Source organism: Delphinus delphis, chromosome 12, assembly GCF_949987515.2.
Source record: "Delphinus delphis chromosome 12, mDelDel1.2, whole genome shotgun sequence".
In the NCBI taxonomy this organism is placed as follows: Eukaryota; Metazoa; Chordata; class Mammalia; order Artiodactyla; family Delphinidae; genus Delphinus; species Delphinus delphis.
Window position 1 is genome coordinate 66,222,204 of NC_082694.2, and position 21,111 is coordinate 66,243,314.

The window sequence follows — 21,111 nt, forward strand, 5'->3', positions numbered from 1 at the left end:
AACAATATCACATTTCATAAAAGATATGCCTGAATAAAATATTTTTAATTAACCTTGTAACAAGGGAGGAATATAATCTGTAAAATTATTCATCACAGGATTTCTTTTTAAAATATGAGAAGGAGAGTGCACTGTAAACAATTTATTAAAATTCAATTTACAGGGAACTTTTGAGAAACGTCTACTCTATCAAGGTAGGTACTCCCCCACCAACCACTGTTTCTGGAAATCTTTCCCTATCAACCTCCACCTGAGGGGTCTATAGCATCAGCATTGATACTTTCCTCTCTACAAACACAACAATGGCAGTCTGCCTGAGGGGAAAAAGACAACCCATTCAAAAGAAACAGGTAGAGAAGACCCTTCGACAAGTGAAGGAAGAGTATTCCCTCCTTCTTCTCCTTTTCAGGTATTATACTCACCACCTCCACCAAGACAGGTCAATAAACCCAGTAAAATTAAGTTCCAGGTGTTGCTCAGGGAAAAGAAGGAACAGAACACTCTCAGGAAATATGACCCATTCAAGGTAAAGGAGGCTGCTTGCACAACGCTTCATTTTTGGAGAAGGCACTGCTCTTAAGCAACAACAAAGGGCTGAAACCAGTTCAGTGCCAGAGAAGGGAGAAGTATAGACTGGAAACCTATAAGGAGTAACCAGCTCTCAGGGTCAGAGGGACATGTGCTCAGAGCAGTATGCACAGACCTCGTAGCAAATATCTAGCTGTTCCAAGAATTTACTATACATTTTGTATGCACTTTTACCTCACACGTTTTCAACCCAGCCCACAGACAAAATCACATCATTCCTAAATTCTGTGGTTACTGGGGTGACTTGATCACATCAATGTCACAAGTTTTAAAAAGTCTGTTATCTGAATCTTAATTTTTATCATTTTATAAAATAAATGGAGGAGGTGGAGACAAGACAGCGAAGTACAAGAACATGAGTGCACTTCTTCTTACAAAAACACCAAAACCACAACTAACTGCTGAACAATCATCAACCAAAAAAAAACACTCGAACCTACCAAAAAAGATATCCTACATCTAAAGACAAAGGAGCGACGAGACAGTAGAACGGGCGGAAACACGATAAAATCAAATCCCATACCTGCTGGGTGGGCAACCCACAAATTGGAAAATAATTATACCACAGAAGTTCTCTCACAGGAGTGAAAATTCTGAGCCCCACATCAGGCTCCCCAGCCTGTGGGTCTGGCAAAAGGAGAAGGAGGCCCCAGAGAATCCAGCTTTGAAGGCCAGCAGGGTTTGAAAGGAGGGATTCCACAGGGCTGGGGCAAACAGAAATTCCACTCTTGGAGGGCTCACACAAGGTCTCGTGTGCACCAGGACCCAGGGAAAAAAGCAGTGACCCCATAAGAGCCTGGGCCAGACCTACCTGCTGGTATTAGAGGTTCTCCTGCAAAGGAAGGGACACACTGTGGCTCACCTCGGGTACAAAAACACTGGTGGCGATAGTTCTGGGGAGTACTCATTGACGTGAGCCCTCCTGGAGGCCACCATTTTATGACCAAGACCTGGCCCTACCAACAGCCTGTAGGCTCCAGTGATAGGATACCTTAAGCCAAACAAACAAGGGTGGGGGGGGGTGTGGAGATGCAGCCCCACCCATCAGGAGACAGGCTAGTTAAAGTCTTCCTGAGCACACAGCTGCCAGATAAACACACCCCCTGACACAGACCTGCCCACCAGAAGGACAAGACACAGCTCCACCCACCAGTGTGCAGGAACCAGTCAATCCCACCCGGAAACCTGCATAAGCCTCTCAGACAGCATCATCCACCAGGGGCCAGACAGTAGAAGCAAGAATGGAAACTGCAATCACAGAAAGTTAGACAAAATGGGATGAGAGAGGAATATGTCCCAGATGAAGGAACAAGATAAAATCCCAGAAGAAAAACAAAGTGAAGTGGAGATAGGCAATCTACCTGAAAAGAATTCAGAGCAATGATAGTAAAGATGATCCAAGATCTCAGAAAAAGAATGGAGGCACAGATCTAGACGATGCAAAAAATATTTAACAAAGACCTAGGAGAAATAAAGAATAAACACACAGATGAACAATAACTGAAATAAAAAATACACTACAAAGGGGCTTCCCTAGTGGCGCAGTGGTTGAGAGTCTGCCTGCCAATGCAGGGCACACAGGTTCGTGCCCCGGTCCGGGAAGATCCCACATGCCGCGGAGTGGCTGGGTCCGTGAGCCATGGCCCCTGAGCCTGCGTGTCCGGAGCCTGTGCTCCGCAACAGGACAGGCCACAACAGTGAGAGGCCTGCGTACAGCAAAAAAAAAAAGCTACAAAGAATCAATAGCAGGATAAATGAGGCAGAATAACAGATAAATGAGCTGGAAGACAGAATGGTGGAAATCAATGCCGTGGAACAGAATAAAGGAAAAGGAATAAAAAGAAATGAGGACACACGAGAACAGTCTAAAAGGCCTCTGGGACAATATTAAATGCACCAACATTCGCATTATAGGGATCCCAGAAGGAGAAGAGAGAGAGAAAGGGCCTGAGAAAATATTTGAATAGATAATAGCTGAAAACTTCCCTAACTTGGGAAAAGAAACAGTCACCCGAGTCCAGGAAGCACAAAGATAAGCCCAAGGAGGAACACATAGTAATCACACTGACAAAAATTAAAGACAAAAAATATAAAAAGCAACAAGAGGGGCTTCCCTGGTGGCGCAGTGGTTGAGAGTCCGCCTGCCGATGCAGGGGACGCAGGTTCATGCCCCGGTCCAGGAGGATCCCACATGCCACAGAGCGGCTGGGCCCATGAGCCATGGCCGCTGGGCCTGCACGTCCGGAGCCTGTGCTCCCCAACGGGAGAGGCTGCAGCAGTGAGAGGCCCGTGTACCGAAAAAAAAAAAAGCAACAAGAGAAAAGCAACAAGTAACATACAAGGGAACCCTGTAAGGTTATCAGCTGATTTTTCAGCAGAAACTCTGCAGGTCAGAAGGGAGTGACATGATATACAATATTTTAAGTGATGAATGGGAAGAACCTACAACCAAGAATACTCTACCCAACAAGGCTCTCAATCAGATGCAACAGAAATCAAAAGCTTTACAGACAAACAAAAGCTAAGAGAATTCAGCAACACCAGACCACCTTTGCAACAAATGCTGAAGGAACCTCTCTAGCTGGAAAAGAAAAAGCCACAACTAAAAACAAGAAGATTACGAGTGGAAAACCTCAACGGTAAAGGCAAACATGAAGTAAAGGTAGGAAACCATCCACACACAAATATGATATCAAACCCAGCAATCATGAGAAGATGACAGTACAAATACAGGCTATTGAAAATGCATTTGAAATGAAAAGACCAGCAAATTAAAACAATGCTTTTTATATACAGAGTGCTATTCAAAACCTCGTGGTAAACACACACCAAAAATCTACAATAGATACGCACACAAAAAAGAAAAAGGAATCCAAACACAACACTAAGATTAGTCATAAAAGCCTAAGAGAAGAGAACAAAAGAGGAAGGGATGAAAAAAAACCTACAAAAACAAAAAACAACATTGCAGTAAGAACATACATATTGATAATTACCTTAAACTTAAATGGATTAAATACCTCAACCAAAAGACTGTCAAAAATTAAATACAAAGAAAAAAATTAAATACAAAGAAAAAAAATAAAAATATTAAAAAATATTAAACAAGGGAAAAGCAACAAATAACATACAAGGGAATCCCCATAAGGTTATCAGGTGATTTTTCAGCAGAAACTATGCAGGCCAGAAGGGAGTGGCAGGATATGTTTAAAGTGACGAAAGGGAAAAACCTACAAACAAGATTACTCTACCCAGCAAGGATCGCATTCATATTCAACAGAGAAATCAAAAGCTTTACAGACAAGCAAAAGCTAAGAGAATTAATAAGCACCACCAAACCAGCTTTACAACAAATGCTAAAGGAACATCTCTAGGCAAGAAACACAAGAGAAGAAACAGACCTACAAAGACAAACCCAAAACAATAAAGAAAATGGTAACAGGAACATACATATAGATAATTACCTTAAATGTAAATGGGTTAAATGCTCCAACTAAAAGACAAAGGCTGAATGGATACAAAAACAAGACCTGTATATTTGCTGTCTACAAGAGACCCACTTCAGATCTAGGGACACATACAGACTGAAAGAGAGGGGATGGAAGAAGGTATTCCATGCAAATGGAAATCAAAAGAAAGCTGGAGTAGCAATACTCGTATCAGACAAAAAGACTTTAAAATAAAGACTGTTACAAGAGACAAAGAAGGACACTACATAATGATGAAGGGATCAATCCGAGAAGAAATAACAATTACAAGTATATATGCACCCAACATAGGAGCACCTCAATATATAAGGCAAACGCTAACAGTCATAAAAGGAGAAATCGACAGTAACACAATAATAGTGGGGGACTCTAACACCCCACTTTTAACAATGAACAGATCATCCAGACAGAAAATCAGTAAGGAAACACAGGCCAAGAGGCACATGAAAAGATGCTCAACATTGCTAATTATTAGAGAAATGCAAATCAAAACTACAATGAGATATCACATCACACCGATCAGAATGGCCATCATCAAAAAGTCTACAAACAATAAATGATGGAGAGGGTGTGGAGAAAATGGAAGCCTCCTACACTGTTAGCGGGAATGTAAATTGGTAGAGCCACTATGGAAAACAGTATGGAGCGTCCTTAGAAAACTAAAAACAGAACTACCATATGATCCAGCAATCCCACTCCTGGGCATATATCTGGATAAAACTATGGTTCAAAAGCATACATGCACCCCAATGTTCATTGCAGCACTGTTTATGATAGGCAAGACATGGAAGCAACCTAATGTCCGTTGACCGATTAATGGATAAAGATGTGGTACATACATACAATGGAATATTACTCTGCCATTAAAAAGAATGAAATAATGCCATTTGCAACAACATGGATAGACCTGGAGATTATCATACTAAGTGAAGTAAGTCAGACAGAGAAAGACAAATATCATATGATATTGCTTGTATGCGGAATCTTAAAAAAAAAAAAAAGATACAAATGCACTTATCCAGAAACACACTCACAAACTTATGGTTACCAAAGGGGAAGGAGTGGGGGGGAGAGGATAAACTGGGAGTTTGGGATTGACATATACATACATTATATTTAAAAGAGATAACCAACAAGGACCTACTGTATAGCACAGGGAACTCTGCTCAATATTCTGTAATAACCTAAATGGGAAAAGAATTTGAAAAAGAATAGATACATGTATATTAAATAAATAAATAAGACCAAAAAAAAGAAGCAGCATGAGAAATACAAAATAAAATAGAATAGGGCTTCCCTGGTGGTGCAGTGGTTAAGAATCCTCCTGCCAATGCAGGGGACACGGGTTCAAGCCCTGGTCTGGCAAGATCCCACAGGCTGCAGAGCAACTAAGCCCGTGTGCCACAACTACTGAGCCTGCATTCTAGAGCCTGTGAACCACAACTACTGAGCCTGTGTGCCACAACTACTGAAGCCCATGTGCCTAAGGCTCGTGCTCCGCAACAAGAGAAGCCACCGCAATGAGAAGCCCGCACACCACGATGAAGAGTAGCCCCCGCTTGCCACAACCAGAGAAAACCTGCACGCAGCAACAAAGACCCAATGCAGCCAAAAATAAAATAAATAAATAGAAATAAATAAATAAATACAATAAACGGAAATGCAATATAAAATTAACAATGTAAAAACTCTTCAGTCTGCATCTTTAGATTTTTGCATTTTACTAAAGTATACCCCAATGAAGGAAAATAAAATTCATTAGGAATATGGAAGAAACTCAACTTTGGAATACAGCCCTTAAATACATATTTTATCTCAAGGACACGAATTACTTCATTTCTCTCTTTCATTTAAAGGGGGAAATACAAAAACTAATGTGCTTCTTATGTAACACGAATATGTTTCTTCTAATATTTGACTAAATCTGACTCTAACAAAATACAAATCAATAGGCTAGGCCACTTTGGTATGGTCACTTTGGTACGGTCTCTTTGGTATGGTCTCTTTCTCTGCTGTTTAACTTACCACAGGTAGCGTGAGCCAGGTTGCCACAAGGCGGTTGTTGATCCAGCGATACCAAGATGGGTTTATAAACATCAAAGGTAAAAAGGGACCCAGCATGAAAATGCTTCCAAAAAAGCTTCCCCAAAACAGAGTGAGTATAAAGTATATCCCTCTCCATGACACCATGATTCTGAAAGACACAAAAAAAATCGATATATTTTGTTACTGTAACTGTCCAAATTCAATTTCAGAATGATACATGTAATAATCTTTAATTATAGGGCTACAGAATAGGCCCTGATAAAGAATATGAGCTTGAATGCCCTCTTACATGACCTACAGGTCTAACAAGTCAGAACATTAGAAATGGATACTCTCCCCCAAAACAGATATATTTATCAATGGAACAGAATACAAAGCCCAGAAATAAACCCACACACCTATGGTCAATTAATCTTCGACAGGAAATCCCTGATGGTCCAGTGGCTAGGACTCTGTGCTTCCACTGCAGGGGGCACAGATTGGATCCCTGGCTGGGGAACTAAGGTTCTGCATGCCAGGTGGTGCAGCCAAAAAAAACAAAAAACAAAAATCTTTGACAATGCAAGCAAAAATATACAATGGAGAAAAAACAATCTCTTCAGCAAGTGGTGCTGGAAAAGCTGGACAGCCACACGTTAATCAATGAAGTTAGAACATACCCTCACATCATACACAAATATAAACTCAAAATGGATTAAATATAGGACATGACACCATAAAACTCCTAGAAGAGAACACAGGCAAAACATTCCCTGACTTAGCAATGTTTCCTTAGGTCAGTCTCCCAAGGCAACAGAAATAAAAGCAAAAATAAACAAATGGGAACTAATCAAACCTATAAGCTTTTATATTGCAAAGGAAACCACAAACAAACGAAAAGACAACCTACAAATGGGAGAAAATATCTGCCAACAATTTGACTGACAAGGCCTTAATTACCAAAATATACAAACAGCTCATACAATTCAATAACAAAAAAACAACCCAATCAAAAAATGGGCAGAAAACCTAAATAAATACTTCTCCAAAGAAGACATACAGATTCTCAATAGGCACATGAAAAGATGCTCAACATCACTAATTATTAGAGAAATACAAATCAAAACTACCATGAGGTACCTCACACTGGTCAGAATGGCCACTGAAACAAATGCTGGAGAGCATGTGGAGAAAAGAGAACCTTCCTACACTGTTGGTGGGAATGTAAATTGGTGCAGCCATCATGGAAAACAGTATGGAGGTTCCTTCAAAAACTAAAAATAGAGCTACCATATGATCAAGCAATCCCACTCCTGGGCATTTATCCAGAGAAAACCAAAATCCGAAAAGATATGTGCACCTCAGTGTTCACAGCAGTACTATTTAAAACAGTCAAGACACAGAAGCAACCTAAATGTCCACTGACAGATGAACAGACAAAGAAGATGAGTTATATATACAAAATGGAGTACTACTCAGCCATAAAAAGTAATGAAATAATGCCATTTACAGCAACATGGATGGACCTAGAGATTATCATACTAAGTGAAGTAAATCAGAAAGACAAAGACAAATACCATATGCTATCACTTATACATGGAATCTAAAATATGACACAAATGAACTTATTTATGAAACAGAAACAGACTCAGTCATAGAAAACAAACTTATGTTTACCAAAGGGGAAAGGGGGTAGGGGAGGGAAGCGGTAGGCGTTTTGGATTAGCAGTACAACAACAAGGTAAACAACGTCTTGCTGTATAGCACAGGGAATTAAATTCAATATTCTGTAATAAACCATAATGGAAAAGAATATGAAAAAGAATACATATATGTATAGCTGAATCACTCTGCTGTATAGCAGAAACTAACACATTATAAAATCAACTTTTCTCTTTTTTTAAATTGAAATAAAGAAAAAAAAGAGATACTCTCAACTGACTTCCCCAAAAAAAGAAAAAAGCTGTTTAAAAAGCCTTGCTTTTTGTTCTACTTATTAGTATTAACATAAAACTGTATATTTTCTTTTCCAAGACGTTATCCAACGCAAAATTTTAAAATATTCCAGAGTTCGTTTTTTTTTATCTCTTACATGACCTACAGGTCTAACAAGTAGATTTAATGGACTAAGAACTGCAGAACAGCTTCCTAAGGGTGACTGTGCCTGAAAGTGACGGCAATTTTACAGAGTGCACTAAAAAAGAATGTTAAATCTAGAAATATTAATTCTTTACATTAGAACCTAAAAGTATATCTTTGGGCATTTGGTCTTTATGAGCTGAAAGATTAAGTAGAAGTCAGACTCCTCACTCACTTTCTTAATTATTTGCCAATGGATTACTTTTGAGGGTCCTCATAACCAGATGAACAAAATATTGATGTTTTAAAAATAAACTGTTGGAAGCACAGTCTAAAATGAATAATCAAACATTTGATTTTACAACCTAAACTCTATTAGAGCAAAAACATGGTTTGCTTCAGGATAATAAAACCGTGGGAAACATTAAAACCATGATAACAATAATGGCCTTAAAATTTATATATTAAAAAAAGGTATTTCAGGGCTTCCCTGGTTGTGCAGTGGTTAGGAGTCCACCTGCCAACGCGGGGGACACAGGTTCGAGCCCTGGTCCAGGAAGATCCCACATGCCACGGAGCAACTAAGCCCATGCACCACTACTACTGAGCCTGCGTGCCACAACTACTGAAGCCAGTGCACCTAGAGCCCATGCTCCGCAACAAGAGAAGCCACCACAATGAGAAGCCCGTGCACTGCAACAAAGAGGAGACCCCGCTTGCCGCAACTAGAGAAAGCCCGCGCGCAGCAATGAAGACCCAGCGCAGCCAAAAATAAAATAAGTAAAATAAATTTTTTTTAAAAAGGTATTTCAGCAATTAAGACCTCTGAATATTTGAAAAGAATCACAACAGGAAAAAGAAATAAAATTTCAAATGTCATGGTGCTTTAAAAAATGTCAGTCAGACAAACAAAACAGGTCAAGTCTCTTACACCGAATCAAGTTTTTCTGCATATTTGGTATATTTTTAAATCTCTACCAATACTTGACAGTGTTATACACAAAATCCTTCAAAGTACAAACAGAACAAGTATCTGCTAAGAACTGGCTTTCTGCTAAACTCTAGATCGGAACTTCTAAGAAGCGGGTTGAGGGAGTGAGGGTGCAGAAAAAGCACACTGGAAAACAGTAGCCAAACAATTTGCTCACACAGGGCCCAGGATGGTCTGTAGTGCTACACAGCCTTGGCTTTGCTTTCTCTGAGGCTCAGCTCCTCCTCTTTGCATTAAAAGACACTATAGGCCACTTCTGTCCAGTCTAAAGTAATAATTTAAAAAGAGCTGCTAAATTTAGTATTCTCAACCCCTATTTCCTTTCATAACCCCTGCCCCCAAAATATCCCTGCAATGCTACTACTCGATTTGAAAACCCCCCTGTAACTACCTTTTTTTAAATCTACTGTTCGTTTCTGTCATTAGCTAGCTCTCTGTTTAGATACTCACCCCTCAACTCCCTGAAGGGCTATACTTCACATTACATCCATATACAACTACTTCCCCATCAAAGGCTCTGACATGCTTCTTCCTCACTTACTGAACTACTTCTCATTCGATGTCATTAAAAGGAAAAAAATTATAGTTAAAGGAGCTTAGGTATCATCTAACAGAATCTTTTCAATTTACAGCGATGAAGCTAAGGACCAGAAGAGTTAAGAGATGCGTCACGTGAATATACTGGGATTACTCAAACCAAGTCTCATCTAAAATTACTTTTCCATCCTACTTCTGTTTCTTCCCTAACCTCTCAATCATGTGTACAGCGATTCGATAAACATGCAAAGAGATTCCTACTGTGTGTCAGGCCCAGTGCCAGTTATTTGGGGATACAACAGTGAACATGACAGACATACCAAGCTCTTACAAACCTAACAGTCTCTCCAGCCCCTCCTTATGAACTCTGCATTTAATCTAGCCCTGTTCTCTCTCTTCTTCCAAGTCTCAAGGATTTGATAGAAAACTTGGTTAAGAACTATGCTACTACATGCTTATTTAGAATAAATAAAATTTTAAAAAACCAAAAACTGGCTAAACCAAGTGCTGGTAAGGATGCAGAGCAACCAGAACTCACACGTATTGCTAGTGGGAACGCAAAATGGTATGGCCACATTGGAAAACAGCTTTACAGTTTCTTAAAATATTAAATGTACATTTACGATATAACCCAGCAATCCCACTACTGAATATCCAGGACAAATTGAAAACTTACGTTGACACACAAACCTGCACACAATTGTTTTCAGCAGGATTATTCATAATTGCAAAAAACTAGAAACAACCCAAATGTCAGTCACGGGTGAGGGGATAAACACATTCTAATATATCCATAGAAAGGAATACTACTCAGCAGTGAAAAAACATATGACTGATACATGCAACATCTGGGGTTAACGTCAAATGCATTATGCTGAGTGAAGGAAGCCAGGCTCAAAAGGCATGATTTCTTTTTAACTGTATGTTTTCATTTATATGACATTCTGGAAAAGGCAAAACTATACGGAGGGAACAGATCAGTGGTTGTCAAAAGGTTAGGGGTGGGGGAGTGTTTGACTGTGAAGGGGCAGCACAAGGGAAGTTTTAGGGGTTGAGGAAACTGTTCTATTTCCCAATTGCAGTGATGGTTACAAGACTATGCATTTGTTGAAGCTCACAAAACGTATATTTACTGATTTTTACTGTATGCAGATTAAGAACTAAATTAAAAAGATTATGCTATGTGAGATGAAATCTGATAGAATATTCATTAAGCTCTTATGATCTGGGGAATTCTACACATCTGGATTATTTCAATTATAATGACATCTAAACTATGTCAAGCTTTTAGAATACGCCAGGCACTGTTTCATATACTTTAAATGTGTGAACCTGTTTAATACAATAATCCCATGGTGTAGATATTTTCATTACCCCACACTTTATATATAAGGATACTGAGGCACAAAGTGGTTAAGTAATATGCTCAAGATTATACAGCTAGTAAATGGCAGAGCTGGGATTTGAATCCAGGTAATTTGGTGTCAGAGTCCATGCTCAGTCTAAAATTCAACATTATGTTCTTTTTCAAGCACATACTTCTTTTGTAATTAAACACACACACTTTAAACACTATACAAAATCAAGATGTCATAAATCTAAACTAAATTTTTAATATCTCATGCAAAAATTATTCTGAATGTTAGTGAAGTTTATAGGAACTTAGTGAGGAAATCTAACGTCTTTTCTTAACACTCCCTAGTACTTAACATATAGCATACAAAAACTTGGAGAGAGCTGAGGATGGGGGTTGCCAGCTTCTGCTGGAAAGAAATCTGGTTAAATAACTGGTAAATGAACCACCTAATCTTTTAAAATCCTTTAAAGTAAGGGCCACATCACTGCAAAGGTAATCACAAACACCGTAATTTAATATTTCTGTGCATTCTTTGTATAATACTGATAGCATTCTCAAAAAATAAAAGCCATTTGGAAAAGAAATAATCATAGTTTTAAAATGGCATAGCCATTTTATTGCCGAGTACAGATACATAGAACTAAACTGTAGATCTTCTTAAAAAGCTATGCCTACTTCAGTGTAACCCAGGAACTTTTCCCCTTAAGACCACTGTCCCTTCACAATGAGTTAAGATCTCTTACCCACTAACTTCCTAGCTCATAATACGATTCTGATTCTGATGCTTGCCCTTGTCTAACCATCTGTGGTTCCAATGACTACAATGCCAAGCAAAGGCAGGAACCGAAACAGAGCCCACCTGGACTCTTGTTCAGTTGCATATATTATTCCTAGAGTATGACAATGTAGGAGGATACTCCCTGACAAGGATTAAGGGAATGTATTAGGGATACTTACAGTTCCTTGCTCAGGAAGGAAAGACGTTTTACTTCATAAAATTTCCTTAGTTTTTAAATTCACATAACAATTCAAGTATTAACAAGCATTGCTCTCATAGTCTAGGAGGGAAGCTAAGTGTGTTAAGGAACGACTGCAGTTTGGTATGATACATACTGTAATAGAGGTATGTAACAGGTGTTAAGGATAGGTCAAACCAAGGCAAGATGAGCTCTGCTAAAAGGGATTAAAGAAGCTGTTAGACACTTAGAGGATCAGAAATTGCGGGAGAGGAGAGATTACTCCAGACAATAAAAAAAAACATGTAGGGCTTCCCTGGTGGCACAGTGGTTAAGAATCCGCCTGCCAATGCAGGAGACACGGGTTCAAACCCTGGTCTGGGAAGATCCCACATGCCGCAGAGCAACTAAGCCGGTGCTCCACAACTACTAAGCCTGCGCTCTAGAGCCCACATGCCACAACTACTGAAGCCCGCGTGCCTAGAGCCCATGCTCCGCAATTAAGAGAAGCCACGACAATGAGAAGCCCACGCACCACAACGAAGAGTAGCCCCAGCTAGCTGCAACTAGAGAAGGCCGGTGCACAGCAACGAAGACCCAACACAGCCAAAAATAAAAACAAATAAATAAATAAATTTAAAACAAAAAACAAAAAGAACATGTAGAGTCACAGAAATTTGAAACAGCATGGCTTAAACAAGGAACTGTAACTCATTACGTATTAATGAGGTATAGGGTACACATCGGGGAGCTGCAAGAAATCAAGAAGACCCTGGTCCTAAAGACAAAGTGCACACACCCAGGGCAGGATAGACAACAATACCACCTTGAGCATGTCACCATGGGTGGGAAAAAACCTAAGGCGTATGACTCATGTTTTAGAATAAATGTCAAAAGTGACATGGTGTAGATAAGCCTGGACTCAATAAAACCAACCTGTATACTGATTAAGAGCAAAGAGCTTCTCTGCCCTCTAAAACGGTGCATGAGACTGTCAGCAAAAATCCAGCATTGACAGATGCTGGTATCAAAGAAGGCTGTGAACCAGGAGCACCTGATCCAGTTCCACCTCTCAACAGCCTGATGATCGTGACCACGCCACTTATTAACCAGGATGCTCACAGGTGAGGAAGTCAGGAACAATTCCCTCAAATTTTGAGCACCTAATATTTGCCAGGCACTTTACAAAAGGCTCTCGGTATTTACATACTTAACACCTACAGATTCATATTCATGAACAACCCAAAGGTTCATGACATGTAAGTAATCTGTAACTTTGATGAAACTCAATGTTGAAATTTGAATATTGCAAAACTAGTGCCAAAAAAACAAATCAGGGGTTCCCTGGTGGTACAGTGGTTGGGAGTCCGCCTGCCGATGCAGGGGACACGGGTTCGTGCCCCGGTCCGGGAGGATCCTGCATGCCGTGGAGCGGCTGGGCCCGTGGGCCATGGCCACTGGGCCTGCGCGTCCCGAGCCTGTGCTCCGCGGCGGGACGGGCCGCAGCAGTGAGGGGCCCGCATGCCGCAAAAAAAAAAAAAACACAAATCATTTAGGTAGTAATAATCTGGCCAACTATCCAGTATCCTAATCTCAATGGGCCTTTACTCTGTTCTACTTACCGCACATGTACCATAGTGGATTTATAAATTGGAGGTTTTATTATCAAAAGACCTTGCTACAGGGCTTCCCTGGTGGCACAGTGGTTGAGAATCCGCCTGCCGATGCAGGGGACACGGGTTCGTGCCCCGGTCCGGGAAGATCCCACATGCCGCGGAGCGGCTGGGCCCGTGAACCATGGCCGCTGAGCCTGCACGTCCGGAGCCTGTGCTCCGCAATGGGAGAGGCCACAACAGTGGGCGGCCCGCGTACAGCAAAAAAAAAAAAAAAAAGACCTATTACCAGGGGCATTCCTGGAAAATGCAATGGAGAATCCAGAACTGGGACCAGTAAGACTTAAAGGCCAAAAAGTAAATACTGAGTTATAAAAGTAATATGAAGAGTTAAGCATATTGTTTCAGCCTTTGTCTTATCTGAGAAAGTAAAACAGTGTTTCTGGGCTGTGGGGACACACAGCTGAGGGAGTAACTGCTCTGTGGGGTTAAGTAACCATATACCTACTGAATCGTGAATGCTGAGACCCCACAAAGTCTTCCCTCACGGACCTTTCAAATGACTGCAACAAGATTTTAGTCCTAGTCCAGTGCACTCCAATAAACCTTTCTGCAATGATGGAAATGTTCAATAGCTGTGCTGTCCAACATGGCTGCCATTAACTACATGTGGCCACTGAGCCCTTGAAATTTGGCTTGTTCAACTGGAGAACTGAATTATTAATTTAATGGTATTTAAATTTAAATGCTGGAGAGGGTGTGGAGAAAAGGGAACACTCTTGGACTGCTGGTGGGAATGTGAACTGGTACAGCCACTATGGAGAAGAGTATGGAGGTTCCTTAAAACTAAAAACAGAACTACCATACGACCCAGCAATCCCACTACTGGGCATATACCCTGAGAAAACCAAAATTCAAAAAGAGTCATGTACCAAAATGTTCACTGCAGCTCTATTTACAATAGCCCGGAGATGGAAACAACCTAAGTGTCCATCATCAGATGAATGGATAAAGAAGATGTGGGACATATATACAATGGAATATTACTCAGCCATAAAAAGAAACGAAATTGAGCTATTTGTAATGAGGTGGATAGACCTAGAGTCTGTCATACAGAGTGAAGTAAGTCAGAAAGAGAAAGACAAATACCGTATGCTAACACATATATATGGAATTTAAGAAAAAAAAATGTCATGAAGAACTTAGGGGTAAGACAGGAATAAAGACACAGACCTACTAGAGAATGGACTTAAGGATATGGGGAGGGGGAAGGGTAAGCTGTGACAAAGCGGGAGAGAGGCATGGACATATACACTACCAAACGTAAAACAGATAGCTAGTGGGAAGCAGCCGCAGAGCACAGAGAGATCAGCTCTGTGCTTTCTGACCACCTGGAGGGGTGGGATAGGGAGGGTGGGAGGGAGGGAGACACAAGAGGGAAGAGATATGGGAACATATGTACATGTATAGCTGATTCACTCTGTTATAAAGCAGAAACTAACACACCATTGTAAAGCAATTATACTCCAATAAAGATGTAAAATAAATAAATAAAACAAGACAAAACAAAAAACAAATAAAAAATTTAAATAGCCACACGTGGCTACTGTATTGAATATGAATAGCACAGCTCTATGCTGACTTACTGGAGCACACTTCTCTGAGGAGTCTGACCAGACCATGAGGAAAGATGAAAATATAGAAACACTGGTGGTTCCCTTTTTATTAGCTGTAATAAAAATTCCAGCTAATCACCCTGCAGTGAAGCCCAAAGTTCATATAACCCTCACCAGTATGCAAGCTTCTTTGTAAGTCCCCTATTTTTTACTGTGCGTAGATTATGAGACATCTGAGGAAAACACTTTAACATGACATTAGATACCAAAACAAACAGAAAAAAGTATACCTGAAAGAAACTATTCAGGGAGAAAAAAACTATCTTTAACATTTTCAGAAAGACAAGAAATACTGCATCTGGTAGGTACTTGTGGGGAAAAAAATTTTAAATAAAATGAAGAATGGAAACATTCAGAGAATGAGAGCTACTGTAAGTTTAAAACACAGCAAATGTTTAGTAAAAACATTAGCAAAAATGAAACACTCAACAGAAGAGTTAGACAATAAAGCTGAAGAAATCCCCCCAAAAGTCAAGCAGAAGATGAAGAGATGGAAAGTAGAAAGAATATTAGAGGACCAAGACAGAGGTCTCATAGGCAAATCGTATAAGCCTCAAAAAGAAAGTAGTGAGAAACTGGAGGGGAGGAAATCAGCAACAAAATAATTCATAGAAACTCCCCAGAACAGGAGGACATGACACTCCACATTAACAGAGCCTACTGAAAGCTAGGATAATGGATGAAAACAAATGCTCACCAGGGCACATCGCTGTAACTTTCCAAACACAGGAAATGATGGACATTCTACAAAACCTCTGGAGGGGATGAAAATGGGTCACATGTAAAGGATCAAAAATTAGACTGGATTTGGACTCGGCAGCAATACCAGAAGCAAGATGAAAACAGAACAATGCCTACAAAATTCTCAAGAAAATTATTCCATCCAGTCACTCTTTCAATCAAGTGTAAGGATAGTAAAAACACTATCGCAAGGTCTCAAAGTTACCTCCCATACAATCTTTTTTCAAGAAGCTATTGGAAAACGGGCTCTGCTAAAACAAAAGAGTAAACAAGACTGAGGGAGACTTGAAATACAGGAAACAAGAGATCCAACACATGTGAGAACCTCCAAAATGATCATGAAGGGAGATCCCAGGGTGACAGTCATACATAAAACAGAGAAGGCATCCAATCTAAACAAACTGGGGGAGGGTGACTCAAGAGAAAGACTCTTTGAAAGCTGTATCATCAAAATCCTTGCTGCTAAACAAACCATCTTTTTCTGAGCCAAGAACAGAATGCCCAGGTAAAGCTGGCACAGATTCTAATCTGTACTTGGCTTCTTGAACATGTGCTAGTAAAATTCCTGTTCTCTGTTCCATACACAGCTGCCAGATCAGCTGATGACACTCATTTTATCTATCCTAAGTACTCTGCTCTGACCTACTCCTGAGAGGTGGTGGGAGGGCATGGTGAATTTAGAAGCATTATTCCTACCAGAGAGTCAACACCTGCAGAGTCCTGACTGTGGTGAGCCCTCCACAGTAGTTTTCCAGGACTTATTTATGCATGAACCTGCCCACTGCCTTCCCCTAAAAAAGGATCTATCTGGTGAATCCTCTGGGAAGCTGAGGTCTGACTATCACCCAGAGACTCTGTACCTGTAGAAGCCTTCATCTATCTGATGGCAGCAGTGTTTGATGGCAGTGTTCGATAGATTACGCTGACTTCTCAAGTTCTCAATAAATAAATAAATAAATTGTATAGGGATACATAGATAGGTAAAATTTTAAAGTAAAAGAACAATCAACATAAAAGGATACTAGCTGTCGTGGTGGGGCACACAGGAGGCTTCTAAAGGTACTGGTAATATTCTATTTCTTAAGTATGGTGGCTATTTATATGTTCACCAACAATGGCTTTTGGACTATTCTATCAGCGGCAATTTTTGCCAATCTGCACACACACTGTATATCATACACTCTTCTAATTATATGCTACATTAGCAACAGCAACAAAAACGGTTTTAGGGATTACCATCCTAGGTAGAAATGGAAAAAACACAGCTTTCACTTGTTAACTCATGTATTTCTATATTACCTAATTTTACAAAGAATAAACATATAATTTACAAGTAAAGATATCTTAATTATAAAAATTTTAAGAACACATTAATTCAGGTTAGGATGATCTCTCTTTGTTATAATCCCTGATCAAATACTCTGCCAGAAAAAGCAGTCCTTGGGAATCAGTGGAGACAAATAAATGGGACAAGTTTATAATTTTTCTAAGACTGCTCCAAAATAAATAAGCAACATGCTGATCCTGATTCAAGTGACAAAATCAAGTACATACGATGAGAGCGTGACCACTAATGTCAATCACTGAGTATATAAGATATATAATAATAGTTATTGCAAAATATCGCTTCACAATGAAAATGAAAACGTTTTAACAGTCAGCTAAAACAATCATAGCCTGATTACTGAGATTATTCCACAAACTGAAAGAAATTAACTGTTAACTATTTAAATAGTTTAAGCAAATGCTCTTTACGTTCTGATTTTGTAAACTAGGTGAATACTTCACTTATACAATTGCACTGATTTAGTTATTTCGCAAACATAAGTGAAATGTTTATAAGCTGATTAATTTCTTTTAAATCCACCAACACATTTTTAAATCCCTGGATGCATGTTAATTTGCATGACCTGATTTTAATGAACATGTCTTCATTTCTGGAATCTAATAACATAAACACATCTGTCGACTGATGAAATGGTGTGCTTCTTTATTCCCCAATGACAACTGTATTTGTTTTCCTTTCAAGTCCCGAAAGACAGAGGCTCAAAGCTAAATTTAACATCCAATTTTAGAAGCAAAGATTATGGTTATTATTATCTGTTTCTCCTCTTACAATCTTATATTTTTATTCTTATTGGCATTATTGCCATATGTCTTTCATTGTAAATCACTTTAAATTCTTTTAGGAAGCAGACTATTAATTAAAAATAAATTTAGGACTTCCCTGTGGCCCAGTGGTTAAGAATCCCCCTGCGAATGCAGGGGACACGGGTTCGATCCCTGATCCATGAAGATCCCACATGCCGCGGAGCAACTAAGCCCGTGAACCACAACTACTGAGCCCGCAAACCGCAACTACTGAAGCCCGTGCGCCTAGAGCCCGTGCTCCACACAACAAGAGAAGCCACCACAGTGAGAAGCCCGGGTACCGCAACGAAGAGTAGTCCCCACTCACCACAACTAGAGAAAGCCTGTGCACAGCAACAAAGATCCAAAGCAGCCAAATATAAACAAATAAATAAATTTAAACATTGTCACCTATAGTGACCTTATTTATGTTTACACATTTTACTAATTAAAAAAAAAAAGAAACTAGGTCTCTACTAAAGCATAGTGTCAGGAAACCACTAGAAATTTGTATTTAACAGTTTATGTTCTAGGTATTCTGAAGACAAAAAAGTATACTCCTTTATAAGCAAATTGCCAAAAGAAACAAGTAACAAAAAATAAACCAAAAAGACAGAACTTAAAACACCTCTGCTTATCAATTAAGCACTTATAATGCAACCAGGGGAAGCTAAAAGGAAAATGTTTAAAGGTGCTCTGGCACCTGTTTGGGAAACCAACAGACAATAACAGGAAAGGGACAAACTATATGGTTTCATTCTTCCTGAAGCAGCACGAGAGAATACTACTTCCCCAGATACAAAAAGAAAGTAAAAGGTTAAGCAGCATTCTAGTTACAGAGCACTCAGAAGAAATAAAACCAGTTTACAAATTCTGACAAAACACAACAGGACAGCTGAAGAGCAGAATACGGTCAAACCTTAGCTCTACCCAAAAATGAAGAAAGAACTTTCAACTATCAACTGGAATTCAGTAAACAAGTCTGTTAATTCCCTGGTGGGGGAGTCTACCCTGAGTTCTTAGAACTGTATACAGACATTTGGGGTTATATAAAATGACACTACTTATCTACTGAAGTTTAGTGAGAGAAGAAATTATCTGTATAAATATTCACAGATCTCTACACTGATACAATTCTTTTACTTAAGATGTATTCAAAAGTTAATACTGAGAAAGAAGCAGAGAGTATATACTGTATAATTCTATTTATCTAACATTCAAAAGCATAGAAACTAATTTATAATATTAGAAGGATAATAGTTATCCTGGGAGGTGCAGAGCAGGAAGAGTAACTGCAAGGGGCACCAGGGGGCTTCGAGGGCTTTGACAACACTCTGTTTCTTATTTGGATGCTCGTTACACATGGCGTATTCACTTTATGAAAATTCACTGAGCTGTATATTTGTGGTTTATGCACTTTTCTATATGTATATTTCAACAATATTTACCCCCAAAGTTATCATTTAAACTGGATACTTTATAAGTAATCCAATTCAATATATGCAGTTTATAGGAAGAAAATACAAATGGTCAAGCCAATAAACAAAGTTCAACCTCACTATTTTCTGGAAAATGCAAAAGTGAAACAACAAAACACCATTTCTTCTCAAAGACTGACAAAAACGTCTAAGTCTTGCCTTTGATATTCTAAAAATCATTTGGTAGTATCTTTGTCTTCATAGCTGGAGGGGAGTATAAACTTTAGGGGGCAAACAGATAAGTAGCTATTATAATTTTGAACGCCTAACATCAGGAATGCTTTCTCAGTATCTACCCCTGAGAAATACTCAATTGTAAGTACGAAGATGTTTCATTGTAGCCTTGTCTGTAATGACAACAACAAAAATCGGAAACGTGGATGTCCACTGATGAGGGAAGGGCTAAATAAACCGTGGTACTTTCAGCATTATGAAATACTACCCAGCTGGAAAGAATGAGCTATATTTTTAAAATGAACAGCTCTCCAAGAGGTATTGCTAAGTGAAAAAGAATATGATACCATTTTTGGAAGGGGGGACCACATTCCCCCCCAAAAAACACTATGCTATATGGCTTATATAAATAAATGTAAATACACATAAATCTGTCTAGAATGATACATGCCAATGTTATTATGGTTGCTTAAGTGAAGACAGAAGAGGCTGCAACTAAGGATGGTGGTCAAAAAGGAATAGACCTTTCTATCGATATAATGTTTTAAAAAGAGAACATTTCCACTTACATAGTAAAAGGAAAACAGGAAGGAAAAAAAGGGAGGGAGGGAAAGAGAAAGGAAAAAAGCAGCAGCTTAGGCACAGCCAAAAGAGTCAGCTTACTAATGCCAGTTGTCCCATGATCCCATAATCAGAGTAAAAATGATTAAATGGGGACTTCTCTGGTGGTCCAGCGGTTAAGACTCCGCACTCCCAATACTCGGGGCTGGGTTCAATCCCTGGTCAGGGAACTAAATCCCGTGTGCCGCAATGAAGATCTCACACATGGCAACAAAGATCCTGCGTGCCGCCAACTAAGACCCACCGCAGCTGAATAAATAAATATATATTTTTTAAATGATTAAATGCTGAGGTAGAAATAACCCATACCTCTTAGCCAAATTACTCTTTGCCATACTTTAAACTAAAAGTAAATTTTTACAGACAAATTAAAAACCACTCAAAACATACACCGAGATAGGAATGATAAAGCACCCTAGATAAACTAAAACTACACTGGCACCCTTAAGAATCCTTGGCCTAACAAAGGCCACTCAAAACCACCATTCCATTTACTTTACAGCACTCACCTCCATTAACCTGAAGTTTAAGCTCATGTTTTGCTTTTTCCTTCAAGAGACACACAGCTAGACAGTAAAATGTCAAAGTACTAAGTGATGGAGGTACATAGACTATCAGAAGGCAAGCAAGTTTACTGACACTCTTCTTATATACAAA

The 21,111-nt window shown here is 39.4% G+C and overlaps 1 protein-coding gene across 2 annotated transcripts in view; it reads right to left on the bottom strand.

The window, feature by feature from the left end:
* The window catches only part of LCLAT1 (lysocardiolipin acyltransferase 1), a 192,765-nt gene that overhangs the window by 125,853 nt on the left and 45,801 nt on the right, over positions 1-21,111 (bottom strand). For both annotated transcript variants that reach the window (XM_060026879.1, XM_060026878.1), the window contains exon 2: positions 6,102-6,270. In XM_060026879.1, the coding sequence (XP_059882862.1) occupies positions 6,102-6,266 (165 nt within the window). In that variant the 5' untranslated portion in view covers positions 6,267-6,270. The remainder of the gene's footprint in view (positions 1-6,101; positions 6,271-21,111) is intronic.